Source organism: Dermacentor silvarum, chromosome 6 (assembly GCF_013339745.2).
Source record: "Dermacentor silvarum isolate Dsil-2018 chromosome 6, BIME_Dsil_1.4, whole genome shotgun sequence".
NCBI classification, from domain to species: Eukaryota; Metazoa; Arthropoda; class Arachnida; order Ixodida; family Ixodidae; genus Dermacentor; species Dermacentor silvarum.
Genome location: NC_051159.1, coordinates 121,939,691 through 121,967,176, shown reverse-complemented (window position 1 = coordinate 121,967,176; position 27,486 = coordinate 121,939,691). Strand labels below are relative to the sequence as shown.

General features: G+C 42.7%; 1 protein-coding gene across 1 annotated transcript; it reads left to right on the top strand.

Moving 5' to 3' along the window:
• Positions 1-58: 58 nt before the first annotated feature.
• Positions 59-26,174, top strand: LOC119455921 (hormone-sensitive lipase-like). The gene is made up of 8 exons (XM_037717455.2): positions 59-989; positions 1,614-1,850; positions 8,601-8,783; positions 15,126-15,236; positions 19,747-19,891; positions 21,627-21,845; positions 22,292-22,962; positions 25,324-26,174. Exons 1-8 carry the CDS (start codon positions 483-485, stop codon positions 25,525-25,527), a joined length of 2,277 nt encoding a protein of 758 aa, XP_037573383.1. The 5' UTR covers positions 59-482; the 3' UTR covers positions 25,528-26,174.
• The last annotated feature ends 1,312 nt before the right edge of the window (positions 26,175-27,486 follow it).

Here is a 27,486-nt window from a genome sequence, read left to right as displayed (position 1 = left end):
TCTCGTGTGTTTTTCTTAGTTTTGTGCTGATTCGTTATCCGCTTGCTGTCCTTGCGTTACCGGTGGCCGGAGAGCTAAGTGGCTCAGTTGCCTTTGTATTTCTGATGCGCTTGGGTGTTGAAGCTCGAAGAGCCGGAGGTTTCGTGATGCTGCGGCCGAATCTACTAAGGTCTCGGAATGCGTGAGGACGTAAACAATGCTAAACTATGCCTGCTTATAGTGTAATGCAATTGATTCAGCTGTCAGAATTTCCCGCATAGTTCAAGGCGAAGTTTAGTTTTTTTCGCTTGTGTGCGTCAGCGGTGGCTGGGACATCTGCATCACCAGATCCGCTTTCCTTGCCCCCGAGTATTCAGAAGAAAAAAAAAAAAAAAGTTTGCTCAGCTGTCTGTCGTTCGGCCAGATAAGAAGCAGCGTTCTCGCATTTCGCAATATGACGCGCGCATGATCAGCAGGTCGAAAGCTCGTTTGCATCGACGACAATGGATGAAGGAAAGTGCTCGGAGCTGTTGTCGCTCATCGAAGACAATGTGGATTATTTCGAGAGTGCGCAGTCGGACATGGGACAACGTTTCTCCAACCAGTTAGGCGATCTTCACGACGCGGTCACGCAACTTCGTGACGACTGCACGCTGATCGCTCAAAAGGCCCACCTCTACGATTTCGATGCCGAGACACCTGGGAACGGATACAGGACATGTCTGATCATAGTGAACAGGTTCCTCCCCATCTGCATTAAGCTCTGCCGACATGTCATAGCCAGCAGGGATTCGATGTTCTTCAGGGCAGAGTTTTACCAGAAAGAGCTGGAGGCCCATCTGAGCGTGGTCGCGGGAATGCAAGTGAGCGCCCAGTTTTTACGCCGGATGCTTGACGTTGGAACAGTGGGCGACTTGTTTGTTGGCGAGAAGCTGAGCATTAAGGAACTCCTAGAAGAGTACGGGTCTCTTCCTCAAGTCGGCTTCTATGGAAGACTGGCTGGCTTTTATGTAAGTTAAGCTTCTACTACTGATACTATCATACTGCTGATACTACTACTGATACTATCATAGCCATAGTCGCTTTTGCGCCATTAAACCCTACATAACTAACTATCTATTATCTCAATGAATGTTGCCGGATACGATTAGGAGGTTTCGTACGAAAGAGTTCTTGACATAAGAAAATGAACAACCTGTATGAAATTGCGAACCCAAGAAAAGTACAGCGATTTAAATCTTGGTCTGTTATACAGATGCAAAAGTATGTACCTGTGTGCACATTTTTAGAACACATTGCTGGATAGTCAAGCTTGCAAGATTCTGTTTTGAGTTACTGATTTTTCTTCACACTTTATAGATTGCATAACACATTTATGTAACTCTAGTACTTTACGGGAAACATCAATGGCTTCACAGAAAAGCAAGGCAATAGTTTCCTGTTGCCATCAAAGCTTATCGGGAAAGAGAGGTGGGAATAAAAATAATGTTTGTTATGTAAGGGGGCTCATGAAACAATCAATATTTGTGATTAGAGAAAGGAGATTGATGCGCATATGTGGCATGAAATCAGCCATTATAAATGCAAGCTTCAATGTGCAATTTTGCTAAATTACAAATATTTATTCCTTTCAGTTCTGTGAGTCAATGCGCCGCATCATTACCGGACTCAACATAGTCATGGCTTCATTCAGTGATCAGTACCGTCAGTCTGGAGGGGCACTTGCCCACGCTGCGGCCTCACTCATCAACTGTGGCAAGTACACCTTGAACCCAGAGGCAAGAGCCAACCACATTGTCGACGTTACTCAGAATGCATCTCTGGACTTCCTCAAGGCTTTCTGGAGCCTCAACGAAGGAGAACTCCTCAAGGCATGCCACCTTCTCTCCTTTTTTATGAACAATTCTACCGTATTATATAGATACAGTTGTGCCATCAAGTTTCAGTTATCTTGGTTCTTGTATGGAAAATGTGTAAAAACCTGAAAGCTGGCAGCCCTGAAAAGCGCTCTTACAACCAAAAACTCTGGTCCATGCACAGACCAACTGTTTAATTTTTTTTTTTTTTCATTTAAAAAATTAAATGTGGGTATAAGATTTGATGTTCCTGCCTATTCTGAGGGCTGTGTGGAGTAGAGTAGTAGTTTGAAGGTGTCTTTGCATCAGTATAAGCCACCTCATTCTGAAGCACAGGTGTAGTACTGAGACAAAAGCCTGTTTCTAAGTAAAGAAAATGTGAAAGTAATTATAGTTGCACTGTTGGCCAGCACCCTCATAATCACACTTTACCCTTAGCCCGAAGCTCTCTGTACTTGTGGCAGTAACAGTCGGTCGGTGGACAAAATTTTAGGGTCAAAGCAAAGCCTTGCAAGGCAGCTAACTTACAGAATTTTGCAAATTGTCCATTGCTGGTGGAGATGCTGGTAGATGTAAAATTTGTGAAAATTTTGAAGGCACGAAAACAAAGAAGCATTTTTTTTTCTTTGCCTAACCCCCCTTAGGTGTTTTACATGTTTGTTGCTGCTGGTTCGGTGGGTAGTTCACTGGATATATATATATGTGTGTGTGTGTGTGTGCTGCGCGCGCGCACCAAGTTCAAGCTCAAAAGTAGTGTGAGTTAGTGCACCTCTGTTGTGCTTAGTCAAACAATAAGTCACAACATAAAATCTGAGCATATAGTAATGTCAGCTGATAGGTACTTCTAAAGCGCACAGACTGCTATGGAATAGCATGCAATATTTAATTACCTTTTCAATTTACCTGATTGTCTTTTAATTTAGACATTCGGTAGGTGCCACAGGGCATATGCCCATTTTTCTTAAGTACAGAATCCTTAAATATATTTAGATAGGTGTCATACTTCTTTATGCATACCCTGTTAACACTATTCTTCCTCCCCCAAGCATCATACATTGCCTTCGTCATTGACTGTACGTCCACATTATTTGGTTTTGCATTTGGCATATTTTGAGCAGTGTAGTGCATAAATATAAAAGTTGCATGAGATTTTACATTGCATATGATGAAAATAAACACATTTGTGTGCATTTCTGTTAGTTGTATAGTATTTATTAAGCCGCTTCACTGAAGGTTTGTTTCACATGTATTCCAGCATGTGCATTGGATCCCATCTGGATATATATTTGTTTTTCAGACAATACTCTAAGCTATTTTAGCGTAGCGAAATAAAAGGAACTGCAGGCAATTGTTCATGCAGAAACATGTTTTCACCGGTTACATTAGTATATTGACATGATATAACAATTAACCCTCTTTTTTATTCGCTCAGAGATTCTTGGCAGCTTCCTGAATTTACATCTACCGACCTTGCAAAATGATCCTCCATAAGGAGGGGAGGCTGGTAGACTGCCTGCATATTCATTGAAGCTTAGTTTCTTTTATTAGTTTTCTGGTGTCTGTAGTTTGTTTTTCTATGTGGTCAATTTTATGTCATGCCTTCATCATTGGGAAAGTGAGGTCATGTGTCGGGGCATCTTTAGCGTACTCAATAGTATCAACGGACCAGCCATGAGTAGTTTCTGTTTTGCCACCCACTTGCAGTTGAACATTTAAAGATGTCCGCATTGTCTGCCTTGCATGAATTCAAGCAAACCCAATGACTTGTCTGAAGCATACTCTTCAAAATATATATACATTATATTTGCTTGACACTACATAAGCAACTTGAAACAGAGAATAAGTAGAAATAGAGGACCAGTCTCCCTGTTTCAAGTTGGTCAACATCATGTATCTTACACCATGGTCAACATTAAGGCAAACAGAATAATGTACTATAGCAAACCTAAACAGCAACTTGCCCAAGAACATGACCTCGCTTTAGGACTTCTTCAATTCGATTTGTGTAGCAAGACAGCTCACTGCAGGGAAACAGCAGCATAAAAACTTGCAGTGATATTGGGAGTTAACGAAAGGAAAGTTTATGGAGATTTTCCTTGATAGAGTGAGACTGATAACCAAGCAAACTTTTACAGGAAAGCATAGCTATTATTTGTAACAGAATTCTTTTTTCTTTTTTATAGGACATTGCTACTGGCGTAATTTCTTGTAGCTTATTCAGGTCCCGCTTTTGTATTACCATGGTAAAAATTAAGGTCAGAATGGCATGCTTGCTTTCATTCTGAGAGACACAAGTACAGTGTAGCTCCCTCATATTCACCGTGTTGATGGAAATGGAACGTTATTCTATTGTATTGGCTGTCTGCTCGGCTCACATGCATCCCTGCACTTGGTGAAGACAAGTGCTAATTCTGTCTTGCGTGCAGGCACTGACGTTAGTGGAGAGACTAGGCAAACTGTCTAACTTTACTCTCGAGGTCAGCTTTTGCGGAATCTTGGTGAATGAAAACATTACCAGGACTTTCCACCTTGATGTTTTTCATTGGCACACTGTTTGATCCTTGTCCCTCAACATATGTGGTGCATGTTGAGAAAAAAAAAAAAAAACACCCTGTAGATTTTGTTCAAAATTGCATCTTTCTTCCAAGCCGTCACATCTCTAATTATGCTTGTTAGTATTACACATGTCATATTCTACTATGTTGTGTATCATTAAATCATGTCTCTAATTATTGTCCATGCTCATTGTTTGGAACTAGTGCTTTCAAATAGTTACACTTCCTTTTATTGGGATTCTCCGCACAATAGAAAATATTGCTGCAGTTGTGAGACAAGCTTGGCTCTCTGAAAAGATAACTGCAAAAGATATTTTGCAGGTGTTTATTGGGTATAAACTGTGGGACGTATAAAAAATGCAGGGGCAGTACGTTTATTGATAATTCAAAGGTAGGAGTAGGATGGCAAGCTTTCAAGGTTAACAAGAAATAGCACGAGCGAGAAAATATTGATACAAGAATTAACTTTATAAAGGTTTACTTGGAAACATTTTTATTCTGACTGCCCTTCATTAGAGCTAAGAAGCTGGAAAACGCAAAGGGTGAAGCTTCAGATGCATAGTAACGCTCTTCTATTCTCTACTGCAGACAATGCCATGCATATCGTGCTGTACTCCAGCCCTCGGTTGCCCGACACAAGATAGGCCTTTTACACTTTCGATTTCAACACAGACTGGCTGAAACCTATAGGAGAGCACAATCAGAACATGGAAAAAGAGTGGGAAAGATAACAGGGAGCTGTCCAGCTTGCATGAGTGATTTGGAGAGTACGTTATGCAAGTTTGTAGCATTTGACCTTGCCATATGCCACAAACTCATACGTAGTGCCATATGGCACACTTCCTCGGACAGCTTTATTGCCAATTATCTCTGATGTGCAAACTTTCCACTCGTTCATTGTTCCAAACAGCATCTGCATGTGAAATAGCAAGATCCTGCTGCAATATTATTTCTTGTTTAGCTCGGGGAAGGCTCTTGCTGGGTATCATGAGCCTCTAATCACTCTTTGTTTTTGCCCGATACGTACTATCTTGTGCTGATTGTGAACTTGGACACCTGCCTTTTTGATATGCTGCAGCAACGGTTTTCCTTATCGTCTAAACAAACTTGTGTCGCGTGCCACGTGCCGCTGTCACCACATTGGGTGTCTACATTATCACCAGCCTTGTACGTCAGGCATATTATTACGCCACAGCTCCCCTTCCATTCGAAAACAAGTGAGGCCTCATGTGCGTGGTGCAAAAGCTCATCATTGACTTGCTATTTGCACCTTGGTGCCACCGCAGTGAGGGATACAGTGGTTTGCGAATAGTTTAGTTTGTTTAAATGTGTTTATTAACTCCTCGATTTTTTTTATTACCTAGAAATTTATGGTGAATTTGTAGTTTGTAACTATAGACCTTCAAGCATCGTACCATACTTCTGAAACCAGTTGTAGTCTCTGGTTGCTTATTTCTGCATGAGGTCAACATAAAGTTTATTTGGTCAGGCAGCAGACATTAATCCATTTTGAGACTGCCAACTTGGTCTTTTGCTTAATGTGACCAGATGTCTTGGCTGCCAAAGTGGTGAACGATATCCAACATTTATTCCAAGTTTTATTTATGTGAAGGAAAACTCTTTTTAAAACTATTCAATAAATTTGCTTTTGAGTTTCGGCGTTATTTCATGTGCTTCCAACACCACGTGCATGACAAGCAAGACAGTGTGGTGAGTGCGCTTTCGCTATGGCTCGTTGGCCAGCACATTGAGAATTTCATTGTAGCCGGATTGAGAAAACATGCGAGCCGTAAATGGAAAAGCGAGTGGTTCGCTTACCGAACCGTTATAAAATTATAGGTGCTGCTGCCTTAATTTTGCGAGCTGCTTGCCTCTAGAGCCTTTTGCAAGGTAGTGCCACCACACCTGAAAAAGTAAACAGCCACTTTGGCACCACAGTGCAGGCATTTCAGTGTTCGGAGGGGCCAAAGCTGGACAAAACACCGTCTCATAAGTAAGCCATGAAGCAATGGAACCATGGAGGTAAACACGGGACATATCCCGCCTAAATCGTCACATCTTGTCATTTTACTTTTGGCTCTAGGTGTGCTCCGAATGCATTTTGAATGCGGAATGGGAAAAATAAACAAAACACCAACTTCAACAAAAAAACATTGTATGCAGTAGAAACAGCATGTGCAAGGGAAATAATGCATTGCAAAACAGAGGTCCAGAGGGATGGAATGAGTGAGCCTTCTTCAGGGCTGTAATTTTATAGTGATGCCTTTTCCCGATTTTAATGCCTGTCGGCGCTTTTTGCATTCGTGAGTATTCAAGCAACACCCTGTCCCGGGTGGAGCACTAAAAGAACGCAAAAAGTGCCGAAACCCATTAGCATCAATAAAGGCATTATATAATATAGCGACCCCGGAGTGGATGGCCTTTTGGCCTGAGAAAGGTTATGGGGCAAAGGCACAGCACAAAGCTCTTGGTAGAAATACCGGAACTCGGAATAAAAACATGATGATCACGCACAAGAAAGGAGATTACCATGAGTGCTCTCTTGTGGCTGCCTGTTGCCAGTTAAAAAATACCATTCCCAACAGAAGAACTGATACCTAAATCTGTTGACGCATATATCCACACCTGTCGCCGCAGATAGCCGCACTTGGCAATCTCTCCTTCTGCATGCACTTTCTTTCTCCTCTCTTGACAGGTTTTTTTTTTTCTTTTCTTTCCTTTTGCTACAACAGCAGTTGAAAGTTCAAAACTGAATTCTTTGTGTCCGTCCTTCTGTACATTTGTCATTCCCATAAGGCTGTTGTTGCCAGGGCAGGAAAGTGAATGCGCAGCTTCTCATCCAAGCGAAACATGAACAAGGACACCATCTGGTACTCAACAACAGTGTCAAGTCGCATTTTCTGATGACATGCGTGCATACGTATTGAGTTGTTCGACATTGTGCTCCTCCTCTTTTTTGTTAATGGTAATGGCTTAATGTTAAGCAGTAGCACTAAGCTAAGCTGTCGTGTCTCCTATCATACCTCGTCATCCTCTGCTTCGCCGTCACCATATGGTGATGGAAAAGAGAACTTTGCTCCCCACTGGTTACTGAAATCCTGCCCCTGTGCCAACCTCTGAGCTACTGTGCAACATTTTTTCCTAGTAGTTTTTGCGATGTTTTGTGTGCAATGTAAAGTTATTGGGATGTTTTGTGTGCAATGGTGCTGGTCTGAAAAAGTATCTCGGAGGCCACACCAGGCAATACTGTCATTGATGATAGTGGTTCGTGCACATTGTAAACCAGAAGTTCTTGGGAATATGGCGGTGTCTACTGTGAGAACCTGCTGTTGTTACACTGAATGAGTTCATAGCCAAAGGAAATTGTTTAAGTGTGATGATCTTAGTGCAAAGCATTTTTTGCCTCAGTTAGCCACTTTGAAACTGCTGTGGTCTGTCTAGCACATTTCAGCACCCTGTGCATTTAGAGCGCGCAGCAAGTCCATAGAGCAAACTGATTTGTTCAGCACCGTGCACCTGTAGACCAGAATTTTCAGCTCTTGTAGGGTGCAGCTATCTTATTCTGGGGACTGCAGGAACAAGCAAATGAGCGAGACAGATTCTGCCCAGCATGTTCTTGTCTCATGCACAGGCCCTCAGTCCCTGCATGGACGGTGCATGCGACAAAAGCGTGCTGAGCAGTACCATTCTCGCTTGTTTTCCTGTTCCCCCAGTCCCCAGAACAAGGTGGTTGCCCCCTACAAGAGCTGAAAATTCTGGTCTATAGGGGGCACAGCAAGCCCAGAGAGTAAACATATATGCAGTGGGTAGCAGTGTTAGGCAGTGGCTGTACTGGGTTGTGCAATCCTCTCTAATTACTGCTTGGTGCCGGTGGCTGACACGCACACGCACTTGCGCACTCATATGCACGCACACACTTTCTTGAACCTGGCTCTCTTGCTGCAGGTCATGGCCAAGTTTCCCAGACACTTGGAAATGTCGTTCTGTGGGTGGTGGGTTTCACTTGTAATCCGGCTGCCAGCGGGTTGTGCAGCCCCATGTCCTCGTTGCTAATGCTTCAACATTGACCTTCTAGGTTGTGTGTGATGAGCATAATTGCCTTTCTTTTTTTTTTTTTTTCACCAATCTTTCTTGATTGTGGTTAACCATCTTGTCCAGAAAGAAGCCTTGCTGATCCACCTGCTATACTTGCTTATTTGTCTCTCTGCAGCGTGTCCCCCAGTGGATCTGCCCCTCATTGGAGGTGTGTGAAGTAGTGACTGTGCCTGCAAAGATGCAGAGGTTGCCAACTGAAAATGGACTGGCCTGGGTAGACATCCCTGTGCCCTCTTCTCACCTGCCAAGGGCTGCTGTTCGCTGTCGGCTGCTCTCCTATCGGTGGAGACAAGGACAGGTGGGTTTTGACTGCTGCCTAATTTAAATGCCTTCTCCTTGAAAGGGTACCTAAATGACATTTTCAACTTGTCATTTACTTGCGTTAAAAGAAAGTGCAAGCCCTCTCCTCTTCATCGTAAAAACAGGTACATAATTATAAGTGTTGGAGCACCCCAAATAATTTGCTATATTGCTGGTTTCTACAAACAAGTCTCAATTTTAGTACCCAGGAGGTGGATGCGTCATGAGTGACAAATGCAGGCACAGCCGAAAGAGACACCCACAGCAGTCTTGTTTTTTTTTATGAGCAACATCATTGTATCTACCTAGCCTTATTGCTACATGACATCAGAAAATTCTGCTGTGTGTTACGATGTCGCGATGTTGTTAATGACAGTACGTCTCGCAGTTCATGGCCAACTTTATTATCAAATAAGTATTTTCCTACCTTCATAATTGCGGAGCTCAATTATTCGATGTGCAAGAAGAGTGTGGTAGAGCTTCTAAAACATTGAAAGTATGTGTCAGTACTTTTTGAATGTGGTATGTAAACTTTCCATTTGGTAGATGATGCTCTTATGAACATCTGAGCCAAATATTTATTCCAGTACAAGAAGCAGGGTGCCTGCAGCGAGCGAACGCTTCAAGGAAGCGTCAAGGAAATTACGTGTGGTTGAAATTGGAATGTAGAAAATAATTAATAAAAGGCAAATGAAAGTGGTCAAAAATATAACTTTTCGCCGACGGGAGCCGAACCCGCAACCTCTGCATTACGTGTGCGTTGCACTACCAATTGTGCTACGGCGACGGCCATCAATTTGCCCACCAACTTGGGTGTTTATGTTTACTAGGTCTAGCCCTAGGAGTGTTAGCCAGCGCCACTCGGAACCTAGGTAGTGCTACTAGGTAGTGTGCAACGCACGTGTAATGCGGAGGTTGCGGGTTCGGCTCTTGCCGGCGACAAGTTATCTTTTCTTCCACTTTCATTTCCCTTCATTATTTTCTACATTTCAATTTCAACCACACTTAATTTCCCTTATGATTTCCTTGGCTTCATTGTCTGTTGGCTTTATGTGGTTACGTATATCAAACATGAATTTCAGGGAACGTGGGAGAGGTTGAGTGGCCCCCACAACTGGTTTCATGTGGGGGTGTGAATATTTGAAATTTAAATACAAGTCAAATAGCACTACTCTTTTTCAGAATGAACCTATTCAATTCGAGGGTTTGATACAGATTAATTTCTGTCAAATATGTTGTTATGACTGGGTATTAAGCTACTGGGGCAACCAGAGCCTTCCTGCCATGAAAAAAGGCTCGTTCACATGGTCCACTGGCTACATAAAGTGTGAATTTCAAGTTGAGAAGCTGTGGTTAATGGCTGCAGGGAGGGTTAGAATGTCTCCAGAGACATGCAGCACGCCTGGCTGCAAAAACAATGAAGCTAAGTGGATGCACCATCATGCTTAGCTTAGTCGACTCTGCAGCGCAGCCAGAGCAGCGTTGTTTCTGCTGCACAGCAGCAGTAGCCTCGCATGCTCAGATGTACCAACATGTCACATTTGTACATTGTCACATTGTCACATGTAGAGATAACACATTTGTCAGATCAGTATTAGAATATGCTAATGTTGTTTGGTTTCGTTTCACTAAACCCCCGAAACACAAAACGTCTTAAAAACTTCTCGGAACGGCTTCAAACGGCTAAAGACGTCTTGGTCTATGCGAAGACGTTAAACAGATGTTCTTGGAAACATTATGTAGCAGGAAGTACGGTTAATCAAATATGCTGTTGTGTTTCAGCTGTGGTAGCATCCCACCTCTGGCGTCACCGGAGTATACGTTGGTTAACGTCTTGAGAGCGTCTAACTCAAGAACTTATTTAGATGTTTTTGTCAGAAAATGTGCGACATGCTTGGGCGTGCGCTGTGAAAGTGAAAAAGATTTAAAATGCACGTGCCCGACGCGCAGCGTTACATTCTGTGCGACTTTATCAAGCCATATGCAATCCATTAACGCCGCATCCTACAGCCTTTCGCTCCTTTCCCCCTTTGGGTAAATAAGCAGAAAAATCCTGCGGAGTTATTTTCTTTGATTTCTTTCCGATCACCGCGTCGACGTGTTTGCCGCGCAGATAGCAAAGCTCACCCGTGCCACGGCATGATGCATTATACGGGTGAGTCTTTCACACGGTGTAAGATATATCTTACACCGTGGTCTGTGACTACAGTCAAAGTTTAGAAAAAAAGAAAAGAAAACAGCCGGGCGCACACGTGCGCGCCTGTTCAGCGTCTTTATCAGAGCTGCGCCTTCCTTTCCCTTTGCGTGAACAAGCAGTGAAGCCGGAATTGCGATACCAGCTATCGTCACCGACATATCTGGCCGCGCGCGACAGATCTGACCGCACCAGGGGGCGTGCTGAAGTTACCGCGAGAAAAGCTTCCAGAGGCTTTAACCGCGAGCGATTCAAAGCGCCGTGCTCATGCTCGCAAGCGTTCGCTCGCCGGTGCTAATGGTTCTCTTCGCAAGTTCTATCGAGTCTACATAGCGTGTGCACCGCTCGTGGCTCTTTTGGTTACGTTCAAGCCTTGACCAGCGCCTGCACATATGGTGCAGTTCCTTACGGTATGTATACGTTTACCTGCTACAACTTGCAACCTTGCAACTTGCACGTCACTTTTGTTTTTGTGGGCCCATGCATCTTTTGTGTGTCCAGGACAGATATATTTTCAATAGTGTTATGAAGATTTTGTGCAATTAAATATAATCCGCATAATTACATGCAAAATAAATATCAGGGCTGCAACTTTACAGACTGCTGAGCATGAATTGTAATTTTCTTACATTCTTGTCACCCATATATCGTTGTCAAGGTTTGTATGCTGTTATAAATTTGTTTTTTATCTTGCTGTAGGGCACATGTTGGAACGGTAATAAAGAGTTCAACGGTGCCTAAGCAGCCGTATTTTTCAACAGTTGTGTGCTCATCAATCAAACTTTAGGTGAACATATAGAAGCATGCTAGGCTTGACTGTTTTGTTGACTGTCTCTTTTTATTTCCTATGTAGTTATTTTACTCTCACGGAACCACAAGGCCTGCTGGCTCTCATTGTTTTTGTCCAGTCAAGGTAAGTCGCATGGTTGCAAGCCAGACGTTGACTGTTTTGTTGACTGTCTCCTTTTATTTTCTATGCAGCAATTTTACTCTTTCACGGAATCACAAGGCCGGCTGGCTTCCATTGTTTTTGTCTAGTCAAGGTAAGTCGCATGGTTGCAAGCCAGAGCCTGAATGTATGCTTATTCGGTCGCTTTGTTTATGTGCGTGCTCAATCTCTGCATTGTTTCCATACTTTTGGCATTTGACCATGTGTATGCTGCTACAAATTTGTTGATCTTGCTGTGGGGCATATGTTCTGCAAACATATGAACAGGGGCCAAACGGTGTTTGTTTCGCAGTTTCATGCACACTTAATTAATATTAAGGTAAACCTGCATGTAGGAGCATGCAAGGCTTGACTGTTCTGTTAAGTGGCTTCTTTTGATTTCTATGCACCTCTTTTGTGTATTGTTATTTCTTATTTGGCACCATGTGGCTGTCTGGCTGCCATTTCTGTTAGTCATGGTAAGCAAGAGCTTAACTAAAATTGTATTGCTGTTGAAAATGCTTGCTGTTTACTGACAACTGTGGTGTTGATATATAGTTTACATGCTTTTTGTTCATTTTTTTCTTCACTGTTGTATTACAGAGCAAACTTCTGTGGGCAGCCAGTGGTATCCAAGAGGGAAGGGACCTGGATTGCTGTGGTTACTGCAGCTGTGTCTTATTTTATGTGGTCACGTTTTCTACTGTATTTAAAAATGTAAAATCATTCTGCATGTCCTTTATTAGTCAATAAAGCCACTTTCTCACAAGGTCAGGGTGTATTTTTTTTCTGCATGTTGTTATGCACATTTGCTTTGGATGTGTATTGCACATTTGATATATGTTAAAACATTTAATGCAAGTTATTATAAATAATATAATGCTTCAATTTATTTTTCAGTTCTATATAGTAACATATGTACTATGAAGCTAGCATACGGATGCATGGTATGCTGAAGTGGCCAATAATTTTGCTTACCATGTCACTGTAGGATGACGATCTATAAATGCTGCTTTAAAGACAGCTATAAAAGCCTGCATATTGTTTCTGAAGCCATTATACATTATGACTTAAACAATATGCAGGCTTTTATAGCTTAAGAATTTTGCTAGACGTCCCCTGAATTCTGCTATAACTTATAACTGAATTCTGGGAACGTCTAATAAAGTTCTTAACTTGTTCTTGTCAAGATGTTTTATAAAAGCCTGCATAATGTTTCCGAAGCCATTACAGAATTATGGGAATGTCTAATACAATTCTTGAAGTTGTTCTTGTCGAGATGTTTATTAGCCAACTTTTAGCGTAACGTTAGCAGGGCTTACTGAAGTACCTGTAGACGTCCACGGCTAGAAAATGTCTTGACAAGGACAGCTATTAGACTTTTGAATTATCCGTTCAAGACATCTTTTAGACATCAAATAGCTGCTTGTGTGTTTCGTGGGAAGAACTCATTAACAAACTGGAAGCAGTTCAAAGGAAGGCACTAAGATGTATTTACAATAAATATAGGTTAACAGACTCACCCACAGAATTTCTAAAACAGGCCGGTATCCTTACCTTACAAAACCGAGCCAAGCTTGCACGGTTTAAAATAATGTAATAACTTATTCATAACGAATTAAAAATAAAAAGCTCAAAATACTTATCTATAACACAAACACGACCCATCCGACATAAACACACTCTATCATTAAACGAACACCCAGTTCATTCGGAAAGTCATAAGCATTACTTTTTTCCTTTAATGACGCGTGAATGGAACAAGCTGGACCCTACCATTACAAACAGCCCAACCATATCTACTTTTTTAACATTAGTCGAAAACAAATTACATGCTTCACAATTCTGACCTACCTGTGTTACCATTTATTTCTGTGCCATTTAATTTTATGTTATTGTATACATAATCCCAATTTATTTATAGGTTATCACCTCTTGTGTAAACCTAACTTTAATACCTTGTAGTACTTTGTCATTGCCGAGTTCCATTGTTTATTTATGCTAACTTTTTACCTCTTTACCAGTTGTTTATTATGAAATTTATTGCCTTGTATTATTCTGTCATTACTGCCTACCATTCTTTACCGCTTCTAATTTCTTATTTCTTTACCTTTTATTATTCCTAAGCATACTGCAATGTATATCTTGTAATTAATGCTACGATTTCGTTCACCTTTGTCAGTTGTCTCCCTTTTTCATTACTCTCTCTAATTTTTTTTAATATGATGTATTGTATGTAAACTAAATATTGTGCTAATTGTTATTGTTATATTGTAAGACAACTATGTACAGTCTGTTTCACACTTAGGGGAAAACTCGGAGCGCATTGCAAGACATTTCGAGTTTCCCCTAAGTGTCAGACTGTACATGCCCTTCTGTTATGATCCCTGATGTGATCGACAGTATAAATAAATAAATAAATTAATTAATTAATTAATCAATTAATTAATAAAGAAAGAAAGAAAGAAACAAATAAATAATAAATGTCGCCCCCATGTATAGCTAGAGCGCTGTCTGAGCAGCTTGAGCACAATGCACAATGCCAAACCTTGCTATCGCTGTCAATGCTTTGCCCTTTGGGTAAAACTGCCAATTTTTGTACTACGATTCCTCCCTGTGTTTCTTTTTTCTTTAATTATTATTACCTCTGGAAGGAAAAAAAAAAACATTCTGTGTTCAGTACTCTATACAAAGCCTGCATTATCTAAATAGTCTATACAGTTGAATTTGATTTCACTGTTTAATATCTGTAATTATGCAGAAGCACCAAAGGTGCGCTTAGTTGCACATTCCTTGGACAGCTGCTGCTGACAAATTTTCTTTTCAGAGCCACTGCAAAGGAATGGCAACTCTTTTAAGTTCTGTAGTTAGCAAGTTGCAAATATTTCTCCAGCTTGCTGCTTCCCTGCAAAGACGAGAACGTGCTGATTGTACGTGGAGGTCTCTGGAAATGTTTGCTGTGCTGTTGATCACAGTACTTTGCTATTGGCCAAGCGAACTGCCAAATGGAGTATTTGTGAATGTAAACATGGCCATTCTAAAACTGCCTTTAGTCTGTAGTGCACTAAGGTGCTTTTTTTCTAAAAACTGGTGTCTCCTTGTTTTTCTGAGCTCGAACTTCATACCTTGATGAGGAAACACTATAGAGATTGCAGTTTTGTTTTGTGTTGCTATTAAGTCTGTATTCTGATGTTGCTGTGTGATACTTTTGTTTGTAGGAGGCTGTCACAGGGAGCCGATGGTTTTCTAGTCCATCCCCACCATCCGAGGGCTTGCTGCTTCATTGCCATGGTGGTGGGTTTGTGTCCCAAACTCCCGACTCTCATGAGGTGAGTACTTGCTGTGTTATGCCTCTCACAGTTACTCCTCAGTGATACCTTGTGGCTGAGATTGCTGTTACTAGACTGGAGTGAAGAAGAATATTGTTGTTAAAGTAGAAATCTTTATGATAATAACCCTTTGTTTCCAATAAGGATGCCACTGAAAACAGATTTTCGTCTGTCATTTCTTTCATATATTTATGAAGGGAGACGAGGTTGCATGTTTCTTTTAAAGGGCTCCTCACCGGGCCACGTAGCACATTTTGGTTATACACTGGAACTTGTTACATGCCCTCTAGGGAGCGTTCTACCGCAAGAATTTTTCAAATTGGTTCATCAATAGCCGATAGGGAATGAACGAAATGCATTTGTTAAAAATTTGCACTACTCTCAAGCCCGATGTTTTCCAACAATGATGGAAGAGTGCCGAAGATTGCGCTCAGCAAATTTCATTCAGATCTGTTGACCTCGAAAAATCGCCAGAGTTGTCCTTTAAAGCATTGAAGTTTCATGCATACTGTCCGGTCCAAAATGCCTATTTTCTGCCTGCTCCAAGAAGATTTTCAAGCAATAACGGTAGCCTACTATGTCTGATTACGGTATTTACAGATTCTAATGTGCACCTTTTTTTTTTTTCCCTCAGGAAAATTGGACCGATACACGGTCGCTGCATTTGTATTCTTTGCCGCATAACAGGGCTGTAACGCAGCGAAAGAATGCATGGATGTCACGCAGTCTTTTCACTCGGTGGCTTCGGGCACAGGATGCTGGACCGGATATGTCTGGCAACTGGGCTTGTCTTCTTGTTCAGGAGATCCCAAACTGGGTTCCGCGAACAATATTGTAGCATTTCACAACTGGCCAAAACAAATCTTTCCCCAGAATTTGAAATTATGGTTTTTATTTAACAAGATCCCGGCATGCCACATCTGCACTCCTATAGTGTTCGTGGACAGACCCTCACGGCAGCAACGACTCATTGCTAAGGCGATTTGCAAGCAGTGCCCGTGCGGCGCTGAACACATTTACATTTGTGTCACGTGGTGGGCACGTCTCACGTCACCTGGAATTTCATCAATGTTCTGCACAAATTGAGAGCCACTTTTGTATCTACCAGCGTCTGCCTGGTCGGCTCGGTGCCTGTCTGTGATGTCAAGCAACGTATGGCAATAGACATGCGTGGCACATTCACACACAAGTTGTGGTACATGTGCACTGATTGCGGCATGGTGCATATTTACAAAGGTTGGTTTGCATCTGTACTGCATGCATTTTTGCTTTATCCGAAATAAAAATGCACAACAATCACATCGGCGCATGCGAGATGCACCGAGATCCCATGTGGCTGGTGATGCGGCCTTTTAAGGTTGCCGTTGCGATCACTAAATCGAAGATAATTTCGCAATGCGAGTTACTTGCGACATTCATATGTAAATAATAAAATAAATAAGTGAACTTCTGTTAGTTTGTCATAGCCTTGGAGTAAGGAATTGGTAAGTTTCTGCCTGTGACAATCTCGGTCCCGAAGCATGCAGATTTTTTAAACAAGCTTCAGATAGGCATATTTTATATTTCATATATCGATATATTGAATCATTTCGTGACCTCCTTCGAGTTTAATATATCCAGGATCTCTCGCCGGTACTGCGATGACTGTCTGCATTCTGCTTTGGCATCAGCAGTAAAGGCATCAGCAGACATAAAGCAACTTTTTCAATTCCTTTGATCTCGCTAGCTTTCAAGCGCTCCAACTTTTTAATTGGTCTGGTAGCTGGTTGCTCATTTTGTTATTCATGATGATAGGGTGCCTGTGCACAGCTGTTAGTAAGGAAGTGACACAAGAGGATGGGTTTAATATCAACATGAAATTGCTATACAGCTGTTAGTAAAAATGTCTATAGGTATAGTATGTGCAAAGGAGGCTTCGCTAGTCATGTCCTCTTAGCAGTGGTAAAAGTTGATGTTTTTTTATTTTGTTGTTTCTTTCATGGTGAAGATAATCACTAGGGGTGTTCAGATAGTGAAATTTACTTATTTAATCAAATATAAAATTTTCTAATTTCTAAACAACATGAATTCTGAAGTTTAGCTGAAGTCTATTTAGTAAAACTAGAAATTAGGCTTATGTACAGCCTCCTGCATTTTTAAAGGGCCCCTAAACCACCCAGAAGTCAAAATTTAGTTGTAATGTTGCAGTTGTGCACGAGTCTACAATGAACACATAGCCGCGAGAATTTTTCGAAATGGTGCTGTAATAGTGGAGTTACACGCATTTGATGATCGAAACACGGCCCTCACTCATTTCGCTCTTTCCTTCGCTACTCTCCTCGTCAGCTGGTCTCTCCTCCTCGCCGAGTGCTCCTCCAAATGTCACGTGACATTCTTCGTTGCCAACGCGCTTCTCAAAACACTGTCCACTTCCGGTTAAGGCACGTCTGCGCTAACGGCAAATATACCGACGGTGAACTGATCTCCAGTGCCATAGACCGTCTGCCGCGCGAGAGGTGTCTAAAGTATGCGGCAGTTCGGCCGGCGTACTGCCCGCTGCACGATCGACGGGCTAATCGATGACGCATGAAGCTGCATGCCTCCGCCGCCGGCGACGAAAACATCGGCTGCAGCTTCTGTTCCAAGAAAAATTATTTCCGCTAGACTAAGCGATGCATAAATTTTACATTTTATGAAAAACAATATCCGCTGCCAAACGTTTAACATGAACGAGAGCTCCGATACTTGTCGAACTCAGCTGCAGCGCACGGCTACTGACAGGGAGACGACCGGCTCGGCTGTACTCGCATCGTAGCGGACAGCGCTGCTAATATCAGCATATTTTTCTTCTTTATGTACAATTATTGCGAAGAGCGACAACAACGATAAGAAAATATTGCGGCTCGTGAGCGTCGGTGAATTCATTTCGAAGCAGCTGTCCTCTTTAGCTTTGAAGGGAACTGGAAAAGGCCTAGCGACGATATCGGCGCCGTCGAGCGATCAGCGGCGGTGAGGCTGCTGCACAAATGAGTCCCGGTCTCATCCTTCTCTACGTACGGCAAGGAAATCTCTCCAGTTCGCGAGCAAACCACTGGCGAACGGCGGCCCGCGAATGGCAAATGGCCTGCGGCAAGTTACCGTGCCGGTAACGTGGACGGGCCTCAGCCGCGACTCAGCGCTTCTCGGCTACCCGCTGTTGCTGCCGTGCCGCCCGTGTTCATGTGAAGCATGCCGCTATGGACCCTGTGTTGCGCGCATGCCTAGAAAGGCCAACACTGTCGCACTCTGTTTGTCAGCTAATCAGACCGCTAAGCACGACTGTGGTAGAACGCGAGCGATTTGACACTTGAGTTTCTGGCTGTAATTTCCGATTCGCAAGTGCGCACAAGCGAGCAACACGACGAGAAAGAGCAGGGAGCCACGCGTACCTGCTAGCAGACAAACCAGAAGTTGTACGTTCTTGTTCGACCAGTGGGCATCGTCGACCCGGTTGACATCACCAGATGCACCCTGCTGACATCGTGACGACTGCTGGGGATACCGGAAAGGCTAGAAGAGGAGGACGGCATTGTTTTTTTTATGTTGTGGTGCGCCCGTGGCGCGTAGCGTTGCAGCATTTGGCATCGTTGATCGTGACGGCATTCTGAACTCAATGCACGTGTTTACTTGAAATGTTCAAAAAATATCTGAGGTGGTTTAGGGGCCCTTTAACTATATTGCTCGAGCATCCATCACGCATCACTTTAGTGCCTTTAAGTTGTGATAATTAGTGAGGCCGGCAGAAGTACTCTCAAGTGCACTAAGCACTTTCTTGTGAAGAGTCGTCTAATGCGATGTTCCCTTCAGTAGTGCGCATGGCCATATTATAGTGTTCTCGCGCGATATAGTTAGAAATGCGGGAGGCTGTACTTGCACGCATGCATGTAATACCGTTCACAATTAGACGTCTGGACAACTGTGGAGCTTGTAAATGATAAACAATTGCTTTAATTATCTTGGGCACCATGGCAATAACAGTAATTAAACATTACCAAATGCACATACTACAGGGTTGTGTTTGCTAAGAAGAGGTGTTATACTACAGCACTGCACATTGTTTTAAAGGAACATGATGAGACAGGCAAAATAATAAAGCGGAACACATTCGCATATAGGCTGCCAAAAACGTGAGCCACACTTAATGAATGACTGTAGATTATTAAGCAGAAGTTATCTGACCGGTGCATTCACTCATGAATTGGCGCCTCTGTGCTACAACTGCAGCTATCCTGCAGCAGAATCATTTTGAACAGTCCTCTCACCCATTTTTCTGTCTCCGTTAGACTGCTATATTCGAAGCAAATGAATATTTGACAACTTCTAATAGTGAATTATCTACCAAATGTGAATCTAATAGCTACTCGATTCGTATTCGAAATTTTGAATATTCACATACCTTTAATAACCACTGCAAGTAACTATGGATAAAACAATGCACAGCACTTATGATGCGACCTGTTCTTGCTTCCTCACATTGTTTGAACTTCACCAGATCTACCTGAGGGACTGGGCAAAGGACCTTGATGTGCCCATCCTGACAGTGGACTACTCCCTGTCCCCGGAGGCACCGTTCCCTCGGGCCCTTGAGGAGGTGTTACATGTTTATGCCTGGGCTCTCATCAACCACAAAAAGCTTGGTAAGTTGTTAGCATCTGCTAGATGCCGTTTTGTAGGGTTGCGTCCAACAGGAAGCACGCTGTAATTGATAGCAGCATAGCAAGATGTTTCCAGCAGCACTGCGGCTGTCATATACATATTCCGTTGTATTCCGGTACATGTACTATTACTTTGCTGTGCTGAAACTGTTGCTGGAGTATGGACAGCATTTGCGTGCTGCTTTTCCTTATGGAATCTTTCTTTGGATGGTCGTTTTTGAGCGCTCTAAAGTGCTCTCAAAAGGTCGATCTTGCTTGCATGGTCTAAGAGAGGTGCCCTGGCTACATTTGGATGGTCTTTCTGATCACCCAACTCCAGATCACGAGCGCCGAGAGGTGCTCCCAGTATTGCCATCGGAGCAGCTGAGAAATCTGGTTGCTTTTCGGTTGCATGGCCCTGCCCTTTCTTGTGGTTGCGGCGGTGAAAGGAGACTCTCACTCCATTCAGAGCGACTACAATTATCATCAGCAACGGTGCTGTCTCCATTAGCGGAAGCTCCCCACACCTTTCACTTCCTTCCGTCCCACTGCCCCGTAAAGCAGCCGGCCCTTTGGTTGGCGCAAAATATCTTCTTGGATCCAGAGTGCCTCCAGAATCTGTCCACTCGTTTTTAGAGGATCACAGCGACCATCCAAACATGCCACTAATTGTCTACTCATTACTATGGAGCAACAGTAACACGCATTGAATAATGATCGTCGTCATCCTCTTCGCACGGCATAAGCTGTAACCAACATCTTGGAAACTGGCACTCTTTGAAGAGCACCTATGGTGATTCTTTATCATGTCAGGCAGGTGGTTGTTTTATTTTCCCCTGAGCTTCCTGTCATCCTTATGATATGCAGGAAAACAGACAGTTGGTCGTCCACCAGAACACTTGTTTTACTTTTCCTCTTTATCCTCTTCATTTAATCATCCATAGTTTGTGCTTCGCCTTCATCACGGATAGTTCAATTAACATGGAAATGCAGAGGTAATTTTAAACGAGCGAGAAACACTTCATTAAAACTGAAACACCCGAACAGCCCAAACATCTGATTATCTTGACATAGAACAGACACACCCTGGGCACAGGACTGCGGGTGCTGACATCTTGAGACAGTATCTTCAACTATCATTAATTGTAAACATTGTACAGCTTCCTCTTGCAAAAAAAAAAAAAAAAATGCTTTATGAAGGTTATGTTGCTTTCGGAACCTTTGCACCAGCAGATAAGTGAAATGCAATTGTTGCTGCGCGCAATTTTCTTGAAGACAGGTCTGCAAGATGACAGCACCAGTGCTACTACTTCCATGCTGATGCCACAATAGGCAAGAACAGGGGGTCAGTAGAAATCATTTTGAGGGTACATGCCTTGTGTACACACCAATTTTTAGGATTCATTTGCAGCAAAACTACAAAACTTTCAGTTGTACCTTGTTGCTGAAATGACCAAATTGCCCAAGAGATCATACAACTTATAATATTGCCTTAATTGCCCTATAACACGCTATTCTTTTAAAAATAATTTTTGGGAACACACACAACAAGTTTTGCTGTTTGGGATATCTGACCACAGTGCCCAGCCCAACATACTGCGCAAATTTCTTTGAAATTTGTAGCCCTGAAAAAACTGCTTGAGTGCCCTTTGTTATATATAGTAGTATTCTTAATTGCAGCAAACTATGTATGACTTCTGCTTTTCTTTTGAATTTGTTTTGCACTCTTTTTGTTTAGGTTGGACCGGGGAAAACATTTGTGTGGCTGGTGACAGTGCCGGAGGAAACCTGATGTTGGCTCTCTGCCTGAAGACCATTGAGCTCAACATTCGGAGACCGAGCGGGGCGTTTGCAGCATACACGCCCGTTATGCTTAGCATGGCACCGTCACCCTCAAGAATTCTGTGTGCTGTGGATCCTCTGCTCCCTCTTGGCTTCATGCTGACCTGTCTTCATGGTAGGTCCTGGGCATTTGTTCTGCTCCTGTTAATTGAGTATTGCATGTTCTTTGTTAAAGAGATGCTAAAGTGACACCTAAGTCAAACTGAAAAAGCATTATATTTGCTGAGAACAGAGGTGTTATAAGAGAGAAAAACTAAAGACTAACACAGGACAGAATAATGTGATACCAAATCCTCTGATGGTACCAATTTGTTTCTTTATATTCGTTCAGTTGTGCTCAACTGATGATAAAAAGGTTAAAAGGAAGTGCAGTTCGGCCAACATGGGAAATCTGGTATCATCTCTGTGTGGGCTTCTGTCTCAAAACAAGCAGTAATGCCTGGCAAATCATGATTGCCGGTGCACCTGTGCAAGAGAGCCAGTTTGTCATGGACAATTGAACCACGCCTAGTTATGTAAAAGCTGTGTATGCTTTGTAACAAAGTGTCTTTCTTTTTGCAGCATACATTGGCTGTGCCACTGAGCCAGACATCAGACTGTGTGCCAAAGCACCTCCAGAGAAGCCGGCCCGTCGGCAGAGTGTGACGGAACACGGCATGTCGGATTCCAGTCAGAGTCCCACAGAAAGTGTTCATGTTTCTAGTACCCAGCCTGCACAGGAGAATGAGGTAGAGATGGGTAACCCTGTGAGCACCTCGCTAACGACGAAGGCCAAGATGCCTTTGACCCGCACAAAGAATGTGGTGCAGCTCGAAGTGGCGGGAGAACTGCCTAGCCAGTACCTCTGCCGCTTTGCATCTCAGTGTGACGACGCAAACACTTCGTGCCAAGGCGGGCAGCATGAAGATGAACACATAGTGCTAGAGATGCCCGTGGACCTGACGTTCCCAGTACGTAATCGGTGCTGTCGTGCAGCCACGTACTGGGTACGGGCGCTGGTGACTGTGCTCAGTGCCAGCCACCTGTACCAGAGGCATGTGCTGGCCAACTGGGAGCTGCTGTGCGGCCAAAACGGCAAGAAGAGAAAAGGCCTGGCCGTTCCATGGTTCCGAAGGGCCTCGCGCTTTGACCGCAAGTTTCAGACCATGAAGATTCTGGCCAGCAACCCGTTCATCTCGCCCTACCTCGCCCCTAGCTGGATGCTCCAGAGGATGCCTCCTTGCTATTTTGTGGTAGGTGCCCATGGTCAAGCTCGAATTGCGTTCCAGGTCATCTTTTCTGCCCTGCTTGTGCTCTTCCTTGGTGCAGAGTAGCTCAATGGGGCCCAGCGTGGTTAAGCTCCGTGCCTTTTTTTTTTACCATTCCTCTCTGTCTATCTCTGTAACAAATTTTGGACAACGTCCTTCAATTGGGCATGTAATGGTTCATTGTAACTTAGTGGTAGAGTTTGTTACAATGCGAGAAGTCATGTACTGGCAAATGTGTAAAGACCACAAATTTGGACCCAGATATTTTGGGAATGTTTTGTACATGAGCCGCACTTTGTCAGCTGCAACTGTGTGGCATGTACTGTGGTATCTCCTTGCAGTACCGGCACGGTTCACGTGCAAGTTTTCTGGCTTCTGTAGTTGTTTGACCTGCTTGTTGGTTTTACAGTATAGCTAGGCTACTAATTAGAATCTCATCAACATTAAGCATTGGTATCATCCCGAAACTAGTGTGCCAGTGCACCAAAGCTTGTCAGCTGCCGCACTTTAAGTGTGAGCTAAAGATGCTGTAGTTATAGACCCCATCTCTGTCATTAGAGGAAAGGGGCTGATTTTATTTAGACATGAATGAGTGAAGTTCTACGAGGGGCTATTGGCCTTAGAATTCCCCCCCTCCTATTTTTTACATTTCTGTATCTGGCCCCAGAGGTGTCTCATCACGCTTTTCTCCTGCACACACATGTTCATATGTACCACCCTGAGCACTTACACCCTATGCACTCAGATTTTCAGTGCTTTGTAAGTATGTTTCTGCAGGGAACTTTCATCACTGCTACAATAACTGAGATGCATAGTGGTGGACTGTAACATTCCATTCGCTTTTCATGCCTGGAAACTCCAGTGCCTTTTTTCACCATGCAACCTTACATGTGATGCTACATCTGAGCTTGTGTCTGAGGACAGCTTCAGCTTTAAACAGTTTGGTTCCAGTGAACAGAACTCCAGCTGTTCCAGCTCTGAGGTTAAGTGTCAGTGACAATGAATTAGATAGCACTCATAGCTAAAATAAGTGTTCCCAAGTGTTATCCATACAGTGGTGAGCATGTTAAGGCTTCAGGAAATGTATACCACACATTTATTTACTTTTCATTAGTGTATGGGCCATACCGAACAAATTTGGACCCAAATAAAAAAAGAAAAGGGCACGGTCTTTACATGAGATTCTGCCGATGCAAATTTTGGTCACAAGAGAAGTCGGAATGGCTTCTGACCTTCAGTTTATTTGCAGGTCGAAGCCTGACAAATACATACGCATGTGTACAGCATTCAACTACCGTACTTACTCAATTGCAGGCTGATTATTTTATTTAAAAAATAATGTACAAAAGTCTGGAGTCATCCTTAGATTCAAGGATGCAGTTTGGCCACAACCGCCAAACACAACTGACTGCAGAAAGGTCGATGCCACGAGGTGGAAAGAGATGTTGCTGATTGTATCAGGACACATAGAGAAGAGAGAATGTCCCTAATGACGGAAATCATCTGGCGAAGGAAGTCGCAAATGTTTCAGGTGTCGCTCGAAAAAAATATGCACTAGACGCCAGTCTACTTTGATATGCCTCGAATATGCCTGGTTAGTTTAGTCAGGTATTGAACTGGCATGGGATAAAATTCTGGCTTATCCGATCGTGCATGCATTCTGAAAGTGCGACATCTGGACAAGCTTGCTGTTGCTTTCGCAGCCGAATGCCATTTTTTCGTTCTGCTTACATTTGAGGTATACCCGCCGTGGTTGCTTAGTGGCTATGGTGTTGGGCTGCTAAGCACGAGATCGCGGGATCAAATCCCCGCCAGTGGCGGCCGCATTTCTATGGAGGTGAAATGTGAAGACACCCCTGTACTTAGATTTAGGTGCACATTAAAGAATCACAGGGGGTCCAAATTACTCCGCAGTTCCCCACTATGGCATGCCTCATACTAATCAGATTGTGGTTTTGGCACGTAAAACCCCATAATTTAATTTTAACATTTGAGGAAATCTTTTTTTCTGATCTTCTGAATTTTGGGGGTTGGCCTGGAATTGAGGACAGCCTATATCTAAATAAATAGGGTACACACACATTCCATTACAGAGCTGGGATTTACTGCTGAAAGGATAAATGAACATGTTACTGATGCAACCTGCATTGTTGTACCACCTTGTGCATATTCTCAAGAAAAAAATTATTTATTTGCTTGGCATTCTCACTTGGTGTTATGTAAATATGGCTCGCACAGGCATACAGTTAAATTCTTTTATTACATATTGGCCTACAGTTTATTTTCTCCTTTAATTGTCCGTATGCACTATAATACATTTTTTTATTTCAATGCCTTCTTGTACAGGGCCTTCACCTGGACCCCACCTTGGATGATCTTGTCATGCTGTCGAAAAGGCTGAAGGCGGCAAACAGCTATGTGCAACTTGAGATATTGGACAATCTGCCACATGCTTTTCTTAATTTTCTGCCTTTTAGCAAAGAAGCTCACGAAGGTTCCAAGAGGTGTGTTGAGATGATCAAGCAAGCGCTCTGTATCAAAGTGCCATAGTGTACAGGGATGTATAACTTAAGCTCACTGTAATCCTGCAAAATGGTGTACAGTCGCGTGCGTTACGGATTTATGCTTCTTGCATTCCCAGGGACCAAGATGGATCTATAGCGTTGTTGCTTTATATGCTGTATGATGCAAGTATTCGACATATTGTAACATTCCTTTTCTTTTAGCTTAATGGGCTGCAGCTATCACTTTAATTTATCATATCACCTATTATATTACTGTTACTAGTGAGAACAGGTACAATGTACCACAGATGTACCAGGCTGGCTCTTGGTACACTTTTATTTTTGTACACATCATGTAGAGTTTTAAGGTACTGTAACTGTTTTGCTCCTTTGAGCACAAGTGGAGAATTTTTAATCGAGAGGATTTTTGTGTGGAAGTATAGAGCTGTTGTGACAGCTACCGAGTGACATATTTAGGTTTGATAGAAGGTTATTGGGCTTCTTTTATATTCATACACTTTTCCTTGGAAGAAATACATTTTTACGTATTCGTTAAGTACATTGCCATTTTTTTATGTCATCCCCTGAATGCAACAAAAGCTGCGTTGCTGCCTTTTGTCTACCTCACTAGCTACAATGGCACAGCTACTTTTATTTTAAAATGGTACAAAAATAAAACATTTTTTAAATAAAGTGTTTCCTGTTTGGGGTGCTTTCTTTCATCACTATGATAGTGACATTGCATTTGGAAGCAGGACATCAAAAGAGCCATGTGGTTGCACTGGCTTGTGGCATTAGAGGTGGAGCTGCAATGTGTTTTTCCAGATAGAGGAAGTTTGAATCAAGTGACAAAAGAAGGCCTTGTGTTATGATAAAAGCATGATGCCAGTGTTGCTTAGAATTAAGGTGGGGTGATACTACTTGGTGCAAAATATTGTTTTTATTTTGTTTTCATTTGATAGTGCGTGTTTCTGGGTTTCAAAAAATGTATAACACTTGGGTATACGCAACTTCTAACGTACTTATTTATTTTATTTTAGTTGTTGCGTCACCTGGAAAGTGGGCATGCCTCGTGGAGTCTCGTTTCTGTATGAAGCTTTCATCACATAAAACCAACTTGTGTTTGTCTCAAGTTTCAGTTTTAGTGTTGCGATTTTCTTTCTCTATGTAGTGCATCTTCCAGTCGTTAGGGAAGTCTGTAGCACTCATGCAGTCCTCTTTCATTTGTTTATGGGGGCGCACGCTATTCAGAGGGTCAAAGACCGATTTCATGCCTATTTCGGTGTTGCTGACGGAGATAATGCGAAGACTCCCACAAAAACGCATGTTTTATGTCAACCGCAATTCATGTATGCTAAAGTACTTATGGTTCACTCCTGGACATTTGTGTGCGTTTATGTGTGCACTATCGATGAACTCGCGGCACGGTTAAAAAAAGCAACTTCTTACTAGAAGCTGAAACAGAACAGCAAATGAAGGACCACAGAAACAGAGAAAGGCAACGCTAATGTTCACCACAATAAAGAGTGTAACCCTAAAATGTTTTGATATATCAAGCAGTTGGACACCCCTTTATTTCTGTTCTCTCCATCTTTGATCTGTTTGGATATGTCAAACCAGCAATAGCATACCAAGCCTTTCACTTGGCTAACCTCTCCAGTTATCATTAAAATTTGTCAGCAGCGTGCACATATTTTCTTGTACTGGTTTAATGCATACAGTTTCCTTGTTATACGTACATTGTTGGAATATGCAAGTTGTGCGGACGATGGGTGGGCTATGCAGTGCAAATAACACTTACAAGAGCTTATTGTCCTAGTCTAGCAGTTCGGCATAACGCAGCGCCAACTTTCTGAGCAGTTTAACTCGGACGAACCAAAGTGAAAAATATTGGTATCTTTTCGTTCACTACTGTATACTCTGTTTCATTCTCAGCAAGCAGCATTACAAAGGCTGCTTGCTTCTTTCATTGTTCACATTCACAACCAAAAAAATAGAGCATCAT